Source organism: Rhineura floridana, chromosome 1 (genome assembly GCF_030035675.1).
Source record: "Rhineura floridana isolate rRhiFlo1 chromosome 1, rRhiFlo1.hap2, whole genome shotgun sequence".
Classification (NCBI taxonomy): domain Eukaryota; kingdom Metazoa; phylum Chordata; class Lepidosauria; order Squamata; family Rhineuridae; genus Rhineura; species Rhineura floridana.
In genome coordinates, this window is record NC_084480.1 from 51,815,358 (window position 1) to 51,836,026 (window position 20,669).

General features: G+C 37.6%; 1 protein-coding gene across 11 annotated transcripts in view; it reads right to left on the bottom strand.

Annotated features, from left to right (window-relative positions):
* SSBP2 (single stranded DNA binding protein 2) overlaps positions 1 to 20,669 on the bottom strand; it is a 258,532-nt gene that overhangs the window by 44,748 nt on the left and 193,115 nt on the right. For 10 of the 11 annotated variants that reach the window (XM_061621824.1, XM_061621832.1, XM_061621791.1 and 7 more), the window contains 3 exons: positions 7,154 to 7,213; positions 5,731 to 5,797; positions 3,144 to 3,214 (listed from right to left, as the gene is read on the bottom strand). In XM_061621824.1, the coding sequence (XP_061477808.1) occupies positions 3,144 to 3,214; positions 5,731 to 5,797; positions 7,154 to 7,213 (198 nt within the window). Of the gene's footprint in view, positions 1 to 3,143; positions 3,215 to 5,730; positions 5,798 to 7,153; positions 7,214 to 10,755; positions 10,775 to 20,669 lie in introns of those variants that run through there. The other variant, XM_061621845.1, reaches the window with a different exon arrangement.

The window sequence follows — 20,669 nt, forward strand, 5'->3', positions numbered from 1 at the left end:
GATCCATAAATATTGTAATATTATGATAGATCACAATTGTCTGTGGGGGACAGATATAATTCCAATTTCACATAAGGTTACTCTATATTGTGAAAACATTTTAAGGGATTCAGATGGATTTTTTTTAAAGTAAACTGTTTTAATTGATGTAATATTTTAGTATTTAGCATTCGAAGTAAATACTTATACCAAATAAGATGATGGCTATGTTTACTTAATAAGCATTCTACAGCAGTGAGCAAAAAATTATTCAGAAGACATGAAAAAAAAAAGCCCATTGCTTTGTTCTACAGAAAACCAGAATGTGTTTTCAGCCTAGCTCAAGCATATAGTTGGGTGATATCCGGTGCTGCAGAAGTGGATTTTTCCTTCCCATCTCCCCTGTGGCCCTCTGCACCCCATGAAATCTGTTCCATAACATCCTCTAAAACTCTGAAGCAGATTTAGTGGAAGGGGGGAGGAGAGTATGAGAAAGTGGTATTGCGCAAGTGGAAGTCTGTTCCACTAGCAGACAGGCATAATTGTATAGCACCGTACGACATAATTGTAACATGATCATCTTAGACCGCATGTATCCTCGGCTGTAAGAGCTATACTATTCAAATACACAGGATTTTTTTTAAAAAAACAAACAACTCAATCTTTTTAAGAAGGGAAGGCAGGCTTGAGTGCTTAAAGGTGGCCATGGCCAAAACTATCTACTTTGCAAGCATACCCATATAACACTTTGTAATAAAAAATGTGAAACAAATTTTTAAAATAGAGAGCCCCATATGAATCTGGTCAACAAACCTGTGTTCTAGGACATATGCTCTAGTCCTGCTGACTGGGGTGTAGTCGCCTGGGGCCTCAGGGGGGTCTTAGTCCCCTTACTTTTTGGGGAGCAGGGTCCCAATGTCTCCAGCAACCTATGAGACAATCAGCATGAAACGGGAGTGTGCTGGCCATTTGAAAGAGTCTTCTAACATGCCTCCTTGTCCTTTCCTGCTGATTGGAGCCAATCAAAGTGAAAGGAAGTGAGTCAGTCACCAAGAAGACTCTTCTCAGTAGCTAACACTCTCCTCTTTCGTGCTTATCAGCTCCTAGGGACGTCTGTTGTTGTGGGAGCAGGGATTAACAAAGATCTCATTCTCAACCCAGTGGCAAAAAATGGGGGCATGGCTATGACCATCATGAAGGGACCCTGCACTTCTGAATTTGCCACTACCCTACTGCTGCTGACGAATGAGCAATGTGATATCACAATGTGGTCGTAGAGCTCTGTCATATTTTACTTGAACTCTTCCAGAAGTATATAAACAGGGGTCATGAACATATATGTATATAAAACTGGCTGCCTTTAAAACTTTCAGCATAAGCTTCAAATAAATCCTCATCAATACCTCCCACTTTAAATCCACTGTACTATGATGGTAGATTTCAAGAATAGAGACTCTACACAAAACTTTTTAAAAAGTTGTATTCTAAAGTTCATTGTTAACAATTTAAGCAGCACTTTTAGGATGCTATGTACTTAGTAATGCTGTTAAGCAGTCTCCATTCATTTCAATGTGGCTTGTCCAAGGTCCAATGCAAGCTCCTTTGAAATTAAGGTTGCTCAGCTGCAATGCTTTTGGAATTATTTTCTCAGTAAGTAAACTCTTTACTAGCCCTTGTTCTTCTTCAGCATAACATAGTAACTACATTAATTACTACTGACAGTTTATAGGCAGCAGCTAAACCAAAGAGTTAACAACTTGCCCAAAGCTATTCAGCATACCTGTATGTTATACAGAGATGCTTTTCTCCAGTTATTTTTGACAAGGAAAAGTACTACAATTACTTTTCCTTTATGTTTGTTGTGGTTAAACTTTCTTATAAAGGCATCAATTACATTACCACAGTTTTAACCTCTTTCAAAAATAAGGTACTTTAAGCCACAATTAAATATAACTTCATGCAGGAATGCTTTCACAAGGAAGCTTAACAGCAGCAGCAAAGTGGAAACATGACAGCTCTCCTAGGAAATTTTATTTTATAAAATTGACATTCATTTTCCAGATCAAAGAGCAACCATTCTACAATATCACTGAAGGGTCCACTTTAATATTAGCATATCAAAACAACAAACTATAATTGTTTCAACTATATCTAATGGAGACAAAAGCAGACTAACTTTCATGCTATTCAGTTCAATTTTCTCTGATTAGAAATCTGAAGATTCACACTCTTCTGCTTCTTTCTGAACAGGTTGTGAAGCTAAGGTGTTTATGGCATATTGTAGCTATGATAACTGAATCAGTTTCTATGCTAGAATTTTATAGGAGAGGATTTGGATATTACTTCTTTTTTTTCACAGATGTAAGTATACAATTATGCCAAATGGCTAGAAAATATTTTAAAAGGCAAATCTGAGAAAGAGTCTTACTTGAATGAATCAAGATGCTGAGGGAGTTATGAAGAGATTAACATGGATAGGCCCCAAAAGATGGTGAATGACCAACAATCAGAAATAATTAAATATGTTTTCTTTCACACTTGCTTTATTTTTTTAAAAAAAATATTGTGCATTTCTCAAAAAATAGCTAATGTAACTATTAAGAAAGGAGATATACCGAAGGCTTGATTCTGTATGCAACTTTAGAGAAGTAGAAGAAAAATGAATGTTGCATTTTAAACAAATAGCACATTTTAAAAACTACAATTGAATACAATCATGAAAAAGAACCAATGGATGGAGTTCCCTTACGAATGCATTGCCACTATTTGCCCAAGGCATTTTGTATTCAAAAATATGCTGCATCTATGCATAATGATTCACAAAATTAAAGGTGATTCAGGGAATTTATAAATAAATAGATTATCCATGTGTAGTATAATTCCCAAGTACGGGAAGATGAGATCAAACAAAACAAAACAAACAGGCAAGGCCATCTACTTTATGATCCATTTTAAAGCTTTCAGAGGCCACTGTTGGAAATAGAATGCTGGACTAGATAGACCTTGGTGTAATCAAGCAAGGAATGGTTCTAGGGGCATGGCATATATTTTCTGTATGAAGAACATAGCAAGTACAAATAGTGGTATAGTTGTATTATAAATTCCACACAAAAACAGGAATGATGATACATGTGGCCATATGAACTGCAACACAAGCAATATACCTGAGGTCCTAGTGGAACCATTCCTCTAGGAGGAGTCATTCTCTGCATGGGCCCACCCATATTTGGATGTCCTGAAAAAAAGACATATATTAGGGCTACAACTTTTAGTTGAACAATCAGAATAATTGATTAAAGTGTTTTTACAATCAGAGGCACATTCTTAGATCTCTTCCCACAAATTGCTAATAATATTTAATCCAAACATTTACCAAACATATATATACACACACACACACGTATGTGTGTGGCAGGCATCAACATGGATTAGCTATTCTTCCTCCTTGCACACAGAGGCGATGTCTCTTCTAAGGTGATACTTGCCACAACACTGGCTTGCATTAGTTACAAATAAAAAAGCATTTTCTTCAGAAATTTAGCTTAATTCATTTGCAAACTTAATAAAAAAGAAAATGGATTCACCCCAAACAACCTGCTCACTATAGGCAAGTTATGAAATGTATCCAGACTTTCTTTTTGTTTAGACAAAACAGGTTTAGAGAAAAAATGGAACTGCATAATATTAAAATGAATACAATTTACTAAATATGCATTAACTGAGTGACAGTGCTAAATATATAACTGTGTGTGTGTTATCCGCCTTCAAGTCGGTTATGAATTATGGCAACCCTATGAATCAGCAACCTCCAATAGCATCTGTCATAAACCACCCTGTTCAGATCCTGCAAGTTCAGGTCTGTGGCTTCCTTTATGGAATCAATCCATCCCTTGTTTGGCCTTCCTCTTTTTCTACTCCCTACTCTTTTCCCCAGCATTATTGTCTTCTCTAGTGAATCATGTCTTCTCATTATGTGTCCAAAGTATGATAACCTTAGTTTCATCATTTGAGCTTCTAGTGATAGTGCTGGTGTAATTTTTTTTTAACACCCAATTGTTTGTCTTTTTCGCGGTTCATGGTATCTGCAAAGCTCTCCTCCAACACCACATTTCAAATTAGTATATTTTTCTCTTATCCACTTTTTTCACTGTCCAACTTTCACATCCATACATAGAGATCGGAAATACCATGGTCTGAATTATCCTGACTTTGGTATTCAGTGATACATCTTCACATGAGTACCTTTTCTAGTTCTTTCATAGCTGCCGTCCCCAATCCTAGCCTTCTTCTGATTTCTTGACTATTGTCTCCATTTTGGCTAATGACTGTGCCATGGTATTGATAATGCTTGACAAGTTCAATGCCCTCATTGTCAACTTTAAAGTTACATAAATCTTCTGTTGTCATTACTTTAGTCTTCTTGACGTTCAGCTGTAGTCCTGCTTTTGTACTTTCCTTTTTAACTTTCATCAGCATTTGTTTCAAATCATTACTGGTTTCTGCTAGTAGTATGGCATTGTCTGCATATCTTAAATTATTGATATTTCTCCCTCCAATTTTCACACCTCCTTCATCTTGGTCCAATCCCGCTTTTAGCATGGTATGTTCTGCATATAGATTAAATAAATAGGGTGATAAAATACACCCGTCTCACATGGGGAACTAATCAGTTTCTCCATATTCTGTCCTTACAGTAGCCTCTTGTCCAGAGGATAGGTTGTACATCAGAACAATCAGATGCTGTGGCACCCCCATTTCTTTTAAAGCATTCCATAGTTTTTCCATGATATACACAATCAGGGTGATTTTCTTCTGAAATTCCTTGCTCCATTCCATTATCCAACATATGTTTGCGGTATGATCTTTGGTGCCTCTTCCCTTTTTAAATACAGCTTGGACATCTGGCATTTCTCACTCCATATATGGTAAGAGCCTTTGTTTTAGAATCTTGAGCAGTACCTAACTTGCATGGGATATTACGGCAATAGTTTGGTAATTACTGCATTCCCTGGGATCCCCTTGCTTTGAATTGGGATGTATAGTGAACGTTTCCAGTCTGTGGGCCATTGTTTAATTTTCCATATTTATTGATAATTTTTTGTCAAAATTTGGACAGATTCAGTCTCAGTCACTTGTAGCAACTCTATTGGTATGCCATCTATTCCTGGTGATTTGTTTCTTCCAAATATATTAAGAGCAGCTTCCACCTCGTATTCTAAAATAACTACATGATATACATTTCAATTATTCAAAATATTTATAGGAAAACAACTAGCAACTCTACAGATAGCTGCTGAACAGATCTCTGGATGCTGGGCAGAATGCAATAGTTCACAGGATGATTCCTAAGCAATAGTAACTTATAAAAGGGAAATGCTGTGATAAGCAAGAAATCTGAATTACCAAAGGCTTTTAGATAAAAAAAATCAATTCCCATAAATTCTGACCTGAATGCAAAGAAATCTGTCACAATTCAATTTATACAGCAAATAAAAAAAATTAAAACTCAAGATTTCAGCATAGCAGCTCTCCCTTTGACATTAAGAGTTGATTAACTACAAAGGTTTTCCTTCTTATCTTATGCCAATGAGACATCCATGCAAAGACTGATAGGACTATCCCACCTACTGTACCACAACTGAGCCCATTTTTTTGCCCCTGATTCCAACTGCTTAACATGCTAACAAATAATAGTGTTATGATGCAAAATATCTTAATCAACATGTTATATCTATCAACAATACAGTTTACCTTGTTGCCGTGTTGGATCCATTCCACTAGGCAATAATGGCTGGCTTCCTGGGACACCTCCAAGTGCCTATAAACAAAACCCCAACATAAAAAAGGCCAACTGTATTTTAACAGAGAAAGATGTTTCTTTAAAAAAAATGCAGTCAGCAGTTTCACTGAAAAGGTAAGAACAGCAAATGAATGTGTGAAGCCTGATTGCCTAATAATTTTCCCGAGTTCATTTGCATCAGTTTTAAAAATGAATTGCCACAAACTGACACAAACTTTACAAAGATTTCCAATTTCAAATATTTGACTGTAATTATTTTGACTATCATTTTGATTGTAATTCATTTTGTCCATCCAGTTATTATATGTATACTATTAATAAAAAATGCTGCAAATGTGGATAGGAACACTGCATAAATCCCACTGATTTCAATGGAACACTGGTTGGACTACTACATGAAAGGTAAGCATATATTTAACCACGCTAAGTTTTAACATGAAAAACATGAAATAACACAGTGCTGTAAATGTGGCTTATATTAAACAGTGCTTTTTAGAATCCTGGTTTTCAGTTTTTAATATATCACTTAATTCTCCTTGAGAAGTACTTTATAAACCTGCTCTATTGCTGAACAAACATAGGTAGGAACATTACTTGTTTACAGTAAACAGATTTGGAGGCAGAGGGAGAGGAGCTGCAGGCTCCTTAAAAAACTAGCTGTTTCTTGTAGCAGTTTTTATAGGTAACAGTTAACTTCAGCATTGCCTAAGAAGGCTCATGTCACATTACAGTGCAATCCAAACCCAAGATCCGCCGGGATGCAGGAGTTTGGATGTAGTGGATCTTGGGCTTTTCTGTCTGACCCAGCACTCAACCAGGGCTATGCTGGTGTAAGTCCCTCATCCTAGCTCAGCCAGCGGAACTCAAGATGGTGTAACTTACACTAGCATAAATCACAAAACAGGGCCTTCCAGGGGTAGAGCAAGGAGAGACTTACACCTATTCCAAACCCCTTTCAGCTTGGTCACATTGCCTAGCAACCCAGTGGACCTTAACTGGCAAAAAGGATGGTGAAAGTCAAATTTCTCCAAGTTCCTGCTGAACTGAGTTAGGAACAGGGGTAACTTACACTGGCGTAATTTATGCTAGCTTTCTATAGTTAGGATTGCTCTGTCAGTTTTAACTTCTACAGTACTATTTTTGACTGCTATAGACTGATAAAAGTACATGAGATGAAAATGCTGAGACTCTTGACCTAGTATTCTGGGAAATAAACTCGTACATTCCCAATTAAATATCTGTATAATGTTTGAAGTGTATTATACAAATTTATACAAATTATTGTGCTCAAAACAAAAGTTTGCAGAGCTTTAACTTTCCTAGTTCAAAGTTTTCTCTTGCCACTTGCATTTCTTTAATAAAAGTATTATTTACCTGATTGGGTATCCTTAAAGGTGGCCTTGGGCCTCCTGGGTATCGCGGGGACATGAAAGGCTACAAAAGAAAATAATTACATTAAGAACCTATATACAAGCATTTTTAATTAAACTTTGATACTAGTCCACACAACAATGGTCAAATGTGTCAAATGTTACTATACTTCCTTCCTAACTGAGAAATACACGTTTCTTGTTTGTTGTAATCTGTGGCTGGTGGCATTCTGGGACTACTAAACACTACCACTTCTATTCTCAGATGAGAAGGACCTACAGTCCATGGCTAAGCTCATGGCTAAGATCTGAACAAAGCTTGGAAGTAACTAGTTACAAGTAACGAATTACTTGTAATTCATTACTTTTTTGAGTAACGAGGGGGTAATTCCTTTACATTTTGATTGCAATAGAACTAGGAGTAATTTTACTACTTTTGTGGAGTAACTGTAACGTTTCCAGAATTACTTTTGGGCTTTACTTGGGGGGAAGCAGGGGAAGTCTTCTGCTCCTCTGATTTGTAGATGAAAATCATGTGCCTCAAACTGGGCTTCTGTGCAGTGTTGCTCTTTCCTCATGCTCTGTGGATGGGTAGGAGGCGACGAGGGAGGAGGCAGAGAGTGAGACGGGGTGGAGTGGAGAAAACAATTATTTTAAAAAAGGATAGTGGTGGTGAAGAATGGAGTGGAGGGAAAAAGGATCTGGAGGTCAAGAACATGGATAAAGGAGGAGAAGGAGGCAGCAGCAGAATGGAGATAAAGAACTGTGGAGGTGAAAGATGACAACATGTGTGTGTGTGTGTGTGTGTGTGTGTGTGAATACTGTGTTTGCACATGGCACACAAAGTGGCCTCCACCACCCTCTCTGGCTACTGGGCTGCATTTGCAGTATTTTAACTTTTTTGCATCTCAGGGGAAAATGTTTGCTTGAGTGAGTGTCCCTTAGTTGGTGGCAGGGCAGGGTCTGGGAGGTGGTTAAGTGAGAGAGATTATGCTGGCTGGCTGAGTGGGGGGGGTTGCACTTGACTTGACGTGCAAAGATCTGAGTAGTGGCCTCAGCCTCCCTCCCCACCACCCTTACCAGTGGAGAGACCACCATTGCTATCTTATGAATAAAAATAATTATTCTACTACCTCTGCATGTGTTTCGTTTATTTTTAATGTTGTTTTAGGCAGCAGCCGAGGCCAGCACATTGTAGGCATTTTTTAAAGTAACTGAAATGTAATGGTAGTGATTACTTTGGAGGAAAAGTAATCAGTTACTTTCAGAGCAATTGTAACGGTAATTACTACTTTTTTGGGCCCTGTAACTGTAATTTATTACTTTTTAAAACTAATATTCCAAGCTCTGGATCTGAAGAACCTAGGCACTCATAGGAATTAGGTTTGATCTTGCAATCAGAGCCAGAATGCTGCTGGAATGCATGCACGGTTCCTTTATATACTCTGTTAGCACTTTTCTAACCCATGTGACTGTAAGCAGGGCTGGGAAAGAGGTTAAGGCAAAGCTTACCAAGAGCATATAAAAAGACTATGTCTAAGTTTTACTTAAGTCAGGCCAGGAGCTTTCCTGATCTTGTTCAGAGGTTTATACTGTTCCTCAAAGCCAGGCTTTGAGAGCTTTTGCACAGCTCTGCCTGCATTATGATTAATGTCAAGAACTTGGATGAGAAGCAGGAAAAGACTTTCAATTTTCATGCAGTTTTTTTATTGTTCAACAAAAGGTTCTCCCTTATCAAACACATACATTTTGACATAAAAGATCAACTTACAGTAATTTTGGTTTAGCTCTACTTGCAATTCCAACAGCAATTTCTTGCACCTTTGTAAGGGGGTTTTCCACAAAAAATCTAGTACATATATCTGCATATGTGATAATGCCCAGCTTCAGAGATTTACATTATAATGTGCCACCCTAGCTTTTTTTTGGAGGAAGAGTGGGATATACGTTTAATCATTAAATACATATATAAGTTATAATGGCAATAATACATAGAACTTTATTCTACAGAACTTTGTTTACATGACATACATAAAAGAGAACTAAAATAAAGATTACCTTCTAACCCAATATATTGTGCAAATAAGAATACATGTAAATGTTCACTGTTATATATCACATCAAGAATTGAGCTTTGTAATTGAGTCGCTGATGCAACCTGCATTCAAGACCCAGATAGATTCTCAGTTCTCAAATTCTCACATTAATACAGCAGATGTTAGCTGCTAGGTTAGTACACTGCTAAATCCAGTTCTTCAAATTGCTCATTGACTGCATGCTAAATCTGACCCCATAGCTTCTCTGGTCACTTTGAATGGCATCTCATTTTGGAATCCACTAGAGACAAAGTCTCAGCCCACCATAGTGTCTTTTTGATTTAAATGATTACGAGAAAGAAGTGTTTAGTTAAAGGAAGGAATGATGAAGAATAACCCAGATATCACTTGCGTAGATGCTACCTACATGGAATGTCCTTGGCTCGTTACCAGGGTTTGAGTCCCTAGATAGCTGCCAACCTCTGAGCTAGAACTTGAAGCAAGAACTGTAATCTAAAACATTTTCTGAACATTACATTGTTCTAAATTATGTAACCTTACAAACAACACACAGAAATATCACCCTATCAAAATATGAAGAGATATTGGTGAAAAATGCAAATAGATGTACTGTTATACTTCATTTAAAGATTACTGGTGTATCATGATGTGTATAATTCTAGTTATAGTTAGATAACACTGAATTCTGAATCGCTTAACTTGTGAAAAGCCATAATCTATTAAACGATGAACACAGATATTGTAGCTCCTAAATTTCATTCTCTCCCCTATTTTGGATTTTTTTTACATTGTGAAGAAGGCACTGTTTTGAAAGACTCATTTGCTTTACTCCAAATGGCCCCAGGTAACAACCCTACTATTATTTCTCAGAATAAGAAATTACAAAGGAAGATCATTAGGATGTTCTCAAGGGTTGAAAAAAGTCATGTTCTAGACCTATTGGAAAGGAAGTAAATAGTGCCATAAGAATAAATTAGTATATGAAAACATTCCAAATGATTTACAACATTTTGGCATCAAAGATTTTGGCAAGCTTAATATATAATAGCTGAAAGCATCCATTTCCAAACTATTATTACATTTGTGACAATCAAATAATGGTTTTAAAACAATCAGTTGTTGATCCAAAACATATGGAAAATTCTATATTCAGGAATTTCACAAAGACATGTGTGAATAGTATTTGGGAAGAACATAATGGCAAATTAGCTGGCCCACATTGTATGCCAAAAGTGCTGTTACAACGTACAAGGATGTTGGGAAAGTAACTAACTAGACAGACACACAGACAAACAATACCACATAATTTATTAAGTAGATGGTAAGAATATGGGGAAAGGGGGCAGTGGGTGGGTGGGAAGTGTGGTTCAATGTGCTTTTTAAAATAGTTACTGAAAAATGAATACTACAGAGTATTTGGTTCAAAACATGAACCACTTTAGGTGGACAAGAAAAAAGTTAAATGATAAATTTGAAATGAGCAAACTATCATTGTAATGGCAGTTGCAAATAAAGTGTTTCATATGGGTGCTTTTGTATACCCTCCTACCTGACCATGAGGTCCCATCGTGGGATTGCTGGGGTTGTGAGTGGGGGGCTGTGCATGGGGTGAAGCCTGTGAACCTGCAGGCCCCTATGGATTAATAAAATTGGGGAAAAGATTAGAAACATTCTTTTCCTAGGCTATTTTCCCCATTTTATTCCAAACTTCCAACACTTTTCAGGATGGAACATGACCTGAAACTTGGGTGATCAGTTCCTTTGAAGGTCAAGACACTGCTTGCTCCAGTGCAGCTTTCCAGCACCTTTTTGAGTATTTTACAAAAGCAGTCCAAATTGTGATGAAAACTATTAGTCCACTGAAAACCATTTAGTAGGACCACACAGACCAGATGCCCATAAACAGGGCAATTGCACATGTACTCTTGTATTAGCAAGACTTGCACCAGTGACTGGGATAGAACAAACAACAAGAGACAAGACAAAACATTTTGAAATACTGGCACTGTAGAAATATAACAGTGATGCTAGATGCAAATATATAGAATTTGGCTGACTGAATACACAAACCTATGTCTACTTATCAAATCTCTTGAATGTATTTCATAACAGAGAAAAAAGTGTAACTTCTAGCTAAACATCAAGTCACTAATGTGAAATATGTCAAAGTGAAAATAAGAGGTGGGAGGAAGACTTTTAAAAAAATCTGAACACTTGTTTTGTTAGTTTAGTACCTGTAAATTACTCTTAACCAAACAGAAGTAAATTAATATAGTGAAGCATTTAAACCAACCTGCTATACTTTGCACAATAAATCAAATCCATTCTTGCCAGTGAATTTTATCTAAACTATTAACTTCATTTTTATTTTGGGGTTCAAATGGTGCAAATAAAAAAGCAATACAAAAAGAACTGGAATAGTACCAATCTCAACTTTTGCTCAAATATCGCATGGGTTGAGCCAACATCTGCATAGTGTATCATTACAATACACAATGCTATGCCATCATTGTTTTTTGATATAGCACCACATAATATTTAGGACCAGGATGTACAGAAACAAGTAAACAATCTGCTATATTTTAAAAATGATTCCCAGGTAATGTTTTGGCACAAGCAATTGAGCAGTTCGAGGAAGCACATATGCAAAACCAAACTTAGTAAATACAACAACAGATGGCAGGAAGTTACAAATGCTATAAAGCAGCGGTTCCCAAACTTTTTTCTACATGGACCACTTGAAAATTGCTGAAGGTCTTGGCAGACTTTAATAATTTTTCTGCCTGTTGTACCAATTGTAATGCACTGTGCTAGATGCTGTATGGTTTTTAATTATATTTTTATAGACATGCCATGAACCACTTGAATGAAACTCACAGACCACTGGTGGCCACAGTTTGGGAACCCCTGCTATAAAGGCAATCAAGCTGCCTAGAACCACAGGACTCTGACAACTGTGAGCAATGTAGAAGGGCAGAAATCAGCACACAGACACAATTCCACACAAATGAAAAAATATTTTTTACATTTTCTAGGATGGAATGGCTAATGAAAAGGAAGTAGAAGAACAAGGGACATCACATCACATCAGAGTTGACAAGATATGACAAAAAGCAGGTTGAGCACTCAAACCTGTAGATGGCAAGAGTCAGATAGTAGTAACCATACATCAGGGATTCAAAGTACTCTGGCAATATGAATGTGAGTTTTCAGATTATATATTAAGTTAGCAATAAGAAATTAGTTTCACTTATGACACTCTACTCCAAAACACATGGTAATTGCAGGGTGTAATGAAAATGCTTTCCAAGTTTTTATTATAGGATACAAATTTGCTTTAACAGTTCCATAATTCTATGAATACTCCTTCCGGACAGGAGAATGTCTTATTGGTGGAGATTTTGAAAAGCATGTTCTTGTCAATTCTGTGTCTGATTATGGTTCAAGCAACTGTGAAAATGTGATTCCAAAAATAATTTCCAACAGGATGTAGATAATACAGACACAGCCCTTGGTGGTGTCATTCTTCCACCAATGCTACTACTGTTAGGTAGGGCTGATAAGTAAAAGTAAATTATGTACAATTGCACAGAAAATATTTTTAATATGTTGTTATGATAGTAAAATAGTAAATGCTACTGTTCCTTTTGGTAGCTGATTTGGATATCTTAGTGACAAAAATGTAGATTGTAAATTGCAGCGGCTACATGCAGAGAGAAGAGGGAAAGTTTAAATCAAGGCTAAGAGATCAAGCAACGCAAGAGATACCTTTAAGTGTGCAGGTCACACTCATAATAATTTTAATAGCTATTTCTTACATTACTTGACTTTCTAAGGTTACTCAGGGCTGGCACCAGCAGTAGGCCAGGCTGGACACTGACTCACAGCCCCTCACTGGTAGGGTTGCCATATTGCCCGGTTAGCCAGGTTTTACCTGGATTCTTTGCATGCCACCCGGCTCCCGTTTAGCCCCTTAGGTGGCCCGGATTCTCAGCTTTAATTTAAAAAACAAAATAAGTTTCTAGGTGGTCCGGTTCTCGAGATATACATAAAAACGCCAGCCGCCCCCGACTGTTAAATCTTTCTTTAAACAGTACTGTATAGCACTTTGTAGCTTTAACCCTGCCCGTTCAGGATTGCAGCCAAACAGTGAAGCCAGGGTTGTGCTTCAGTTTGGTTGACCTGAGGCAGTGTCTAGAAAACCTCATGGCGAGGCCAGAAAATGGTGGTTTCCCCCCCGTTTATCTGAAAATCTCATACATTGGGTAAGTATATACATTTCAGTTTTTTTTCCTCTTGTATGCAGGAGTCAGATCCTGGGGAGTGTTTTGAAAACCTTCCCAATACTTGCTTTTGTAAAAGCAATGCTAATCCCATATGCCCAGAGTAAATCCCATTGAAAATTAATGGGACTTTGGAGAGAATGTAAAAAAGAATTGTGTTTGTGCTCTAACTCTTTCTGTCCCCTCCCCTCCAGTCCTATTTTAAAGCACGTAGGCAGGGCTTACTTAGGTATTACAGTTTTTATTATGTAGGAAACTAATACTGATTTTTAAAAAATTAATACTGATTTTTCTGCAATGACCAACTGGTTTGACAATAAACTATTATATGGGCTGTATGTATTTATACATCTGCAGTGTGTGTGTGTATGTGTATGGAGTCTTTCCAACAACCCTGTGAGGTAGGGTTGGAAACCAAGGCAGCTCACAACAAGAAATAAAGCCATTTAAAATCAAATAACCATAAAAACAAGTATAAAGAGTTGCAAAACAGTGTAAAGTGGCATGATTCGGAATTTTGGGTTGTGTGAATGAAGTTGCTTATCACTTGAGGTTGCATTTCTGTCCCTGTTTGAGTAAGCCCCACTGAATACACTGGGACTTGCTTCTGAATAAATAAACCTAGGATTGCACTATAAATATCTTTACAGTTTGTGTAAATAATAAATATATTTGATAGTCATGCTTATATAAATATTTCTTCATTTATCATATTTTTGGTTTTTGGTTAGGAATCCTGACTGGCTGTGAGATGCTTAGTTTTCTGCCTTACTCACAGGAATCTTGTTGTGGTTGGTATGGTATTGCATTTAAGAAATCATGGTACGAAATGGCCTGAATCAGTATAAGGCAGATTCCTTGGTTCCTAAAAGTGGGAAGAAACTCAAGGGCCACAGTGACTCCAAGGTTTATTTATTTTTATTTACAACATTTATATATCGCTTTATTGTAAAAAATCTCCGATTTACAGAAATAATTAAAACAATAAAATTATTGGCAAAAGCGTTAAGGACAGATACTTAAAAATATTCAAAATAATAAAACCAACAATGAGTTAAAAACAGATTTAAAAACACAATAGCTTCCACATGCCTGGAGAGGCTTGCCTCAAGAAAACTGATTTTAGCAGGTGCTGAAAAGAGGCATCTGCCTAATGTCAATAGGTAAGGAGTTCCAAAGCGTAGGTGCTGCCACTTTACAGGACTGATTTCTTACAAGAGCAGAACAAGTACTATGTGGCACCCATAACATGAAAAGCACAGCTTGAACTTGGCCTGGTGGCAAATCAGCAACCAATGCAGATTTCAGAGCAGAGGTATTATGTGCTGATAGGATCTCACTCATGTCAGCAATTGTGCTGCAGCATTTTGCATTAACTGCAGTCCCCAGGTCAGGTTGTGCTGCATGGGGATTTCTGTGACCTTGGCTGACTGGCTGCTGGGATTTTTTTAGTTTGGGTTTTTGGTTATGAATCCTGACTGGTTGTGGGATGCTCAGTTTTCTGCCTTACTCATAGGAATCTTGTTGTGGTTGGTATGGTATTACATTTAGGAAAGTGTTACTGCCTTTTGTGTTGTTGTTTTTCCTATTTGCATTTCACTTATCTTTAACCTCACTCCATTACAGCCACAGAAGCAACAGCAGCATATGCAAGATAATTAACTCCCATTAGTGATAAGAGCAAGAATTTATAATTATTATTTTAATTAAAACAAGAGGCTTATCAGTACTTTGAAGAGGACCAGATATTTATTTTCTTTCTGAGCCCAGGACTGGGTCTTTCATGATGCCCGGGGGGGGGGGGACAGGAGAGTAGTCGATAAGACAGACATCCTGGCACTGGTAATCTAATTAGCAAGTTATGTGTGGGGTTGTTGCACACTTCCAAGCCCAGTTTCACTTTGAGTATGGAGGTGGAACCTGTTTAGATGTGGTTGATCAAAGGGAGAAGAAATTTTGAGTTAAGCAAAGCTCTGCTTTTATAAAACCTAAGAAACATACAGATACTTTGAATGGCTGAGTGCCTGCACCAGTGGAATACTGGAGGAACTTGTAAAACTTGCTGCAACAGTATTTAGAACTGAGCATGTACTGTGAAAGACTCCTTTTCCTAACATTTTGGCTTCTTGTTTTTCTCCACCCACCACATTTTTGAAATATATCGTATATGGTTAACTGTACTGCTGCCCTGACTTACTTTATGTTTGTTGCTATTTTGTGTTTATATTATGTTTTTATATTGATTGTGTATTTTTATTGTTTTTATTATACTTGTAAGCTGTGCTGTGCTCTGTTTTTAACAGCAGAAGGGCAGGATATAAATCCTCTTAATCAATCAATCAATATTCCATAGTGTTGGAAACTAGAGTCTAGGCATTTAAGGCTGAAAATGCTGCTTTTTAAAAAAAAGTTTTCTCACATCTTTCCCCAATTTTTGGTGGTAATTCCTAGGCACAAAAACAAAACAACTGGACAATCCAAATATTAATATGCAAATAATATGCAAATAATTTGCATAATATGCAAATTAGCCTACCCGGATTTGTGGAACTGGAATATGGCAACCCTACTCACTGGCCAGAACATAACAGCATTCATCTCTGTTCCCACTGGGTCCCCAAGATGCTTTTGAGCAACAGGCAGTGATGCTGCTTCCGGACAAGAGCCAAGCTCACCTCTCACCTGTACTGGCCACATGCCATGTTAAGTTATGAATTAATACCATTGAATGCCAAAAAGGCTTCTAAGCAGTTTGCAAAGTATAAAAACCAAGTTACACAAGGCATTAAAAATAATTATACCCATAATAAAAATATACAATAAAATAGTACCATTAAAACAATACAGCAAAATTCAGGTCAAGAAATCAAGGGAGTGCCTCTGTAAACAGGTGAGTCTGCAAAAGCCAGCAGAATTGCATACAGATATAAATGCTCCAACCCATAGATCTATGAAATCTACAGAAACCCATAGGTTTTGGGGCATTGCGTTTTTGGTAACTTAAGATGGTTGGTAGCCACACAGAAGGCAGCTGAGCTTAGCTCCTGTTCAAAACTGTCACACTCCATCCAGTGCTAAAACATGTCTGGGCACTTAGGGAGGGCAGTGAGTAGCACTGCTGCCACTGGCAAAGCAGAGGAGGTAGAGAAAGCACGTGGAGACTGCAACAACCATTACAAGCAGGGCTAGGCCGCGTCTGGGGGGAGCAATGTTGGCACCACAGCATGTGCCCCTGAAGTCTGGCACCTTCCCTCAGCTTACTCTGTAAGAATGTTTTTTCTCATATATACACCCATATACCTATTCAGTGCCAAAAATGCACTTCTTTTCTTTATATATATATATATTATACAGCAGCCTCTAATCCAAGCAGTGAGTATGTTCAAGAGAACATACAGAACACCTGTGGCAGGGGACTTTCTTGCTTAAAAGCGTGTCCAGAAGTAGCCCACAATGTTGAAGTCAACGAGCAAACCACTGCTTATGCAAGACCTTCCAGAGATAAAGCCAACTTTGAATTAAGTTCCCTACATAAACACATGTTTTAAATGTTACTATTTTCATGAAATAGTTGAATTCTAGTATTTTATACTGGATGCCTCTTGAGTGTTTGAGAGCTGGCTAGCCTACATTAAAAAGTTACAGCATATTATAGCAACATGACTTACACTAGTGATTGCAAAAACCAGAGTTTATAAACAGTCCCATAACCAGCAGGACTACATCTATGAAGGTGTTAACATACCTATGTTTCTAAGTTCTGACTGAATTCCTGTGGTTATTATTACCAAATTCTTAAAAGGAAATTGCACATAATAGGCTGTATTTGTATCTTGGTGCACTAAAATGCTTAAATTAATAGCTTCAGTATCATAATCTCAACAGGATTCCTATAAGGGAAGAAAATCCCAAGATTGATACACTGCTAATTCCCCCAAAAGGGTTATATGACAACTTGTTTGCCTTCTAAACTGAAATTCACCACATTATATAAAATAGACCCATTTCAGAATTACCCATTTAAAAAGCTCATAGAAACCTGTGATGAAACTCTTTCACTAAGGAACTTTCTAATTAAAATGATGGAGCAGTTAACATGTCAAATACACTTTGCTGAGTTAGTTTGTATCACAGATATTTTAATGTATTAGGAGGTGGCCAGGCTCAAGAAAAAACTCAGTAGTCAGAGTCACTACAGCATGCTAAGGAATTAAAAAAATAATACTTATCCTCCATAAGCTTCAAAAAATCAGCCTGTCATCAACCTGTAATGCAAGTCTTCCCTTATTCAGTTATATTGATAAATGAAGTAGAACTGATATGCTTGGATTTCCCCACAAGCTATAGAAGGATCCCTACCACCACCTCTGTGCACATTTTATTTATTTATTTATTAGATTTCTTAGTCGCCCATCTGACTGTCTAACAAGTCACTCTGGGCGACGTACAAAATAAGCAAAATAGCATAAAATGACACATCAATACAATAACATTAAAATGTAAAAGCAATGTTGTTAAAATCTAGCCCACCCCAAAGGCCTGCCTGAAGAGCCAGGCCTTCACAGCTCGGCGGAAACTCATTGTAGAGGGAGCCTGGCGGAGATCATTTGGACCTATCCTCAATGCTGGTGCCAGTGGGGCCACCCCCTAACACTAGAACTGTTTTGTGTTACTCAGAAATTTGGTTTAGTCTATATTGTATTTTATATTTGCACATATACTTCATTAAAATGAGTCTCTAACATGGACAGGGGAGAAATTCAATTCAGTTTGCATTTAAAGGCAACCTAAAACGCTGATCAATTTCTAGGAGGATTTTTTTAAAAAATTGTTTGGTTCTGCCAGTGCATGGAGGAAACAAGCCAGAATCCCTAGCTAAGAGTTGCGTCTGAACTAGGGATCATGGATTGTTTCACTCCCAAAAATTACCATCAACATGACAAAAACAAACCATAGCAACAGATTTGCACACTGCGCCAGTGTGGGCATGCACGTATACTAATATATAAATACCTCAATTGACTGAGGCAGGCATAATATCTTGCCTACAATGTCACAATATCATCAATGATATAAGAAGTACAACTAAGCCCATTGTGGCATTAAAGGTTCTATTAAAATATGCATCAGTTTTTAAATGGGAAATTGTTATGGTCAGTTTACTAACACACCTATTTTGGAAGCCAGCCTGAGACAGGTCAACCTACTGCTGAGTAAACATAACATACATCAGATGTAGGGTGTGTTGGAGGTGGGGCAAGAGGAGATATGCTAGTGATTCTTGATATGAAGATAGTGGCACGCTTGTGTACTTAACACCAACTATTTTCATCTTGGAAGTTTTGGAGGGTGTATATGCAAGTAGCTAATATTGTAAGTGGTATACCAGTGTGGTGTAGTGGTTAAGGTGCTGGACTACAACCTGGGAGACCAGGGTTCAAATCCCCACACAGCCATGAAGCTCACTGGGTGACCTTGGGCCAGTCATTGCCTCTCAGCCTCAGTGGAAGGCAATGGTAAAACCACCTCTGAATACCGTTTGCCATGAAAACCCTATTCATAGGGTCCCCATAAGTCAGGATCGACTTAAAGAGGCACGTTACCAAATTCTTCCAAGCCACACAGCAAGTGGATTGGACTGTGAAAGACCAACCCAAATGGTGTTTGCATTTTGACAACTTTGTAGGGCAGTACAATATCTCAGAGAGGAGTTCAGGTCTCCTGCTCCCCTGGTGCATTCACTATAGCTGCCCAATTTCCCTGCTTTTTAAAGTTTGGTAGAAATATCTGTGGGCTATAGGTACATTCTTAAACCACAAGGTTTTTTGCCTATTAGTGAATAACAATTATACTTAGGATTGGCATTACTGGGCATTCTGTCATACTATGACTAGGAAGACAAATTGTAATCCTTAACTACACAAAATGCTTGTGTTGCAAAATTAGTTACTTGGAAGCAAACAAAGTAATAGATAACATAGGAATTCATAAAACTATATGTGTGTTTCTGTAATACTGTACTTCTGTGCAAACGGTACACTAAAATTAATAATTAGGTCAGTCCTTTCTGCTCACGTTGTGTGCCTGTTCTGCCCATCATCTGCACATTTGACTATATTTAAGAGCCTACATATGTAGAACATGCTCTATTGACACATCTGGAACTATGCAAAAATAAAAATTTAAAATGTACTGATCATGTTTGTCTAGCCTACATGCACCAGGGTCTATGCATATAGGCACCTATGCACACATTCATTCATTTAAATGAATGAATGGGGTAGGACATTCTGATCCTTATCCTCTACCGCAAACAGAGCCTCAATATCTGTATAAGGTGTACATATCAATGAAGGACATTTCTTTAAAGCTCAACATTTTATATACTGTGCTTTGAATCCCTTTGTAATCCTAAAAATAACTAATATATATATATATATCTTATAACTAATTGTAATAAAATGCAGTGTATTAGCTAAAACTTTTGACTACTAATGTATATTGTTTAAACGTTAAAGCAAAACTACTAATGGGTTCAGATGGAGAATTTATGTCATTTCCTATACAGGCATATCCTGCTTTAACATACGCAATGGGACCGGAGTGTGTATGTAAAGTGAAAATGTACTTAAAATGAAGCAATTATCTATGCATGTACTGCACAGCAATCGCCACTAGATGGCAGCGGCGTCATACCATTAAGTGTCCGTTATTGCGAAGAGCGCACGTTAAAGTGGGGTATGGTGGAGTATGGAGCATGTACTTTATAGCAAGGCGACTTTAAGTGAAGCGACTTTAAGCGGGGTATGCCTGTATTGTGATTGAGGTTTGTATGCAAAGCCATGAGTTGCATACAAGTACCTGTAGCAGCCCAGAAGCCCATTTAAAGGGATAAAGCTACTTCCAGACTGGGTGATTAGGAAGACAGAAGCATCAGGTGGGGAAGAAGTCCTTAACCCTTTCCATACTGCCATTTTCTCCCTGCAAAATTGGCCTGCAAGTGTTGGCGGGTAAGCAATTAGAGTAGGAAAACTGAGCAATCTGAGGCCTCTCTAGAAGGGGCTGTCAGGAATTGCTGACACTGCCCAATGTGGTGAGCTGCATCACTACAAATCACTACAACTTCTCTGTGAAAAACTGTGTTGCAAAATAGACCCACCTAGGCTTGCTACTGGGCTGG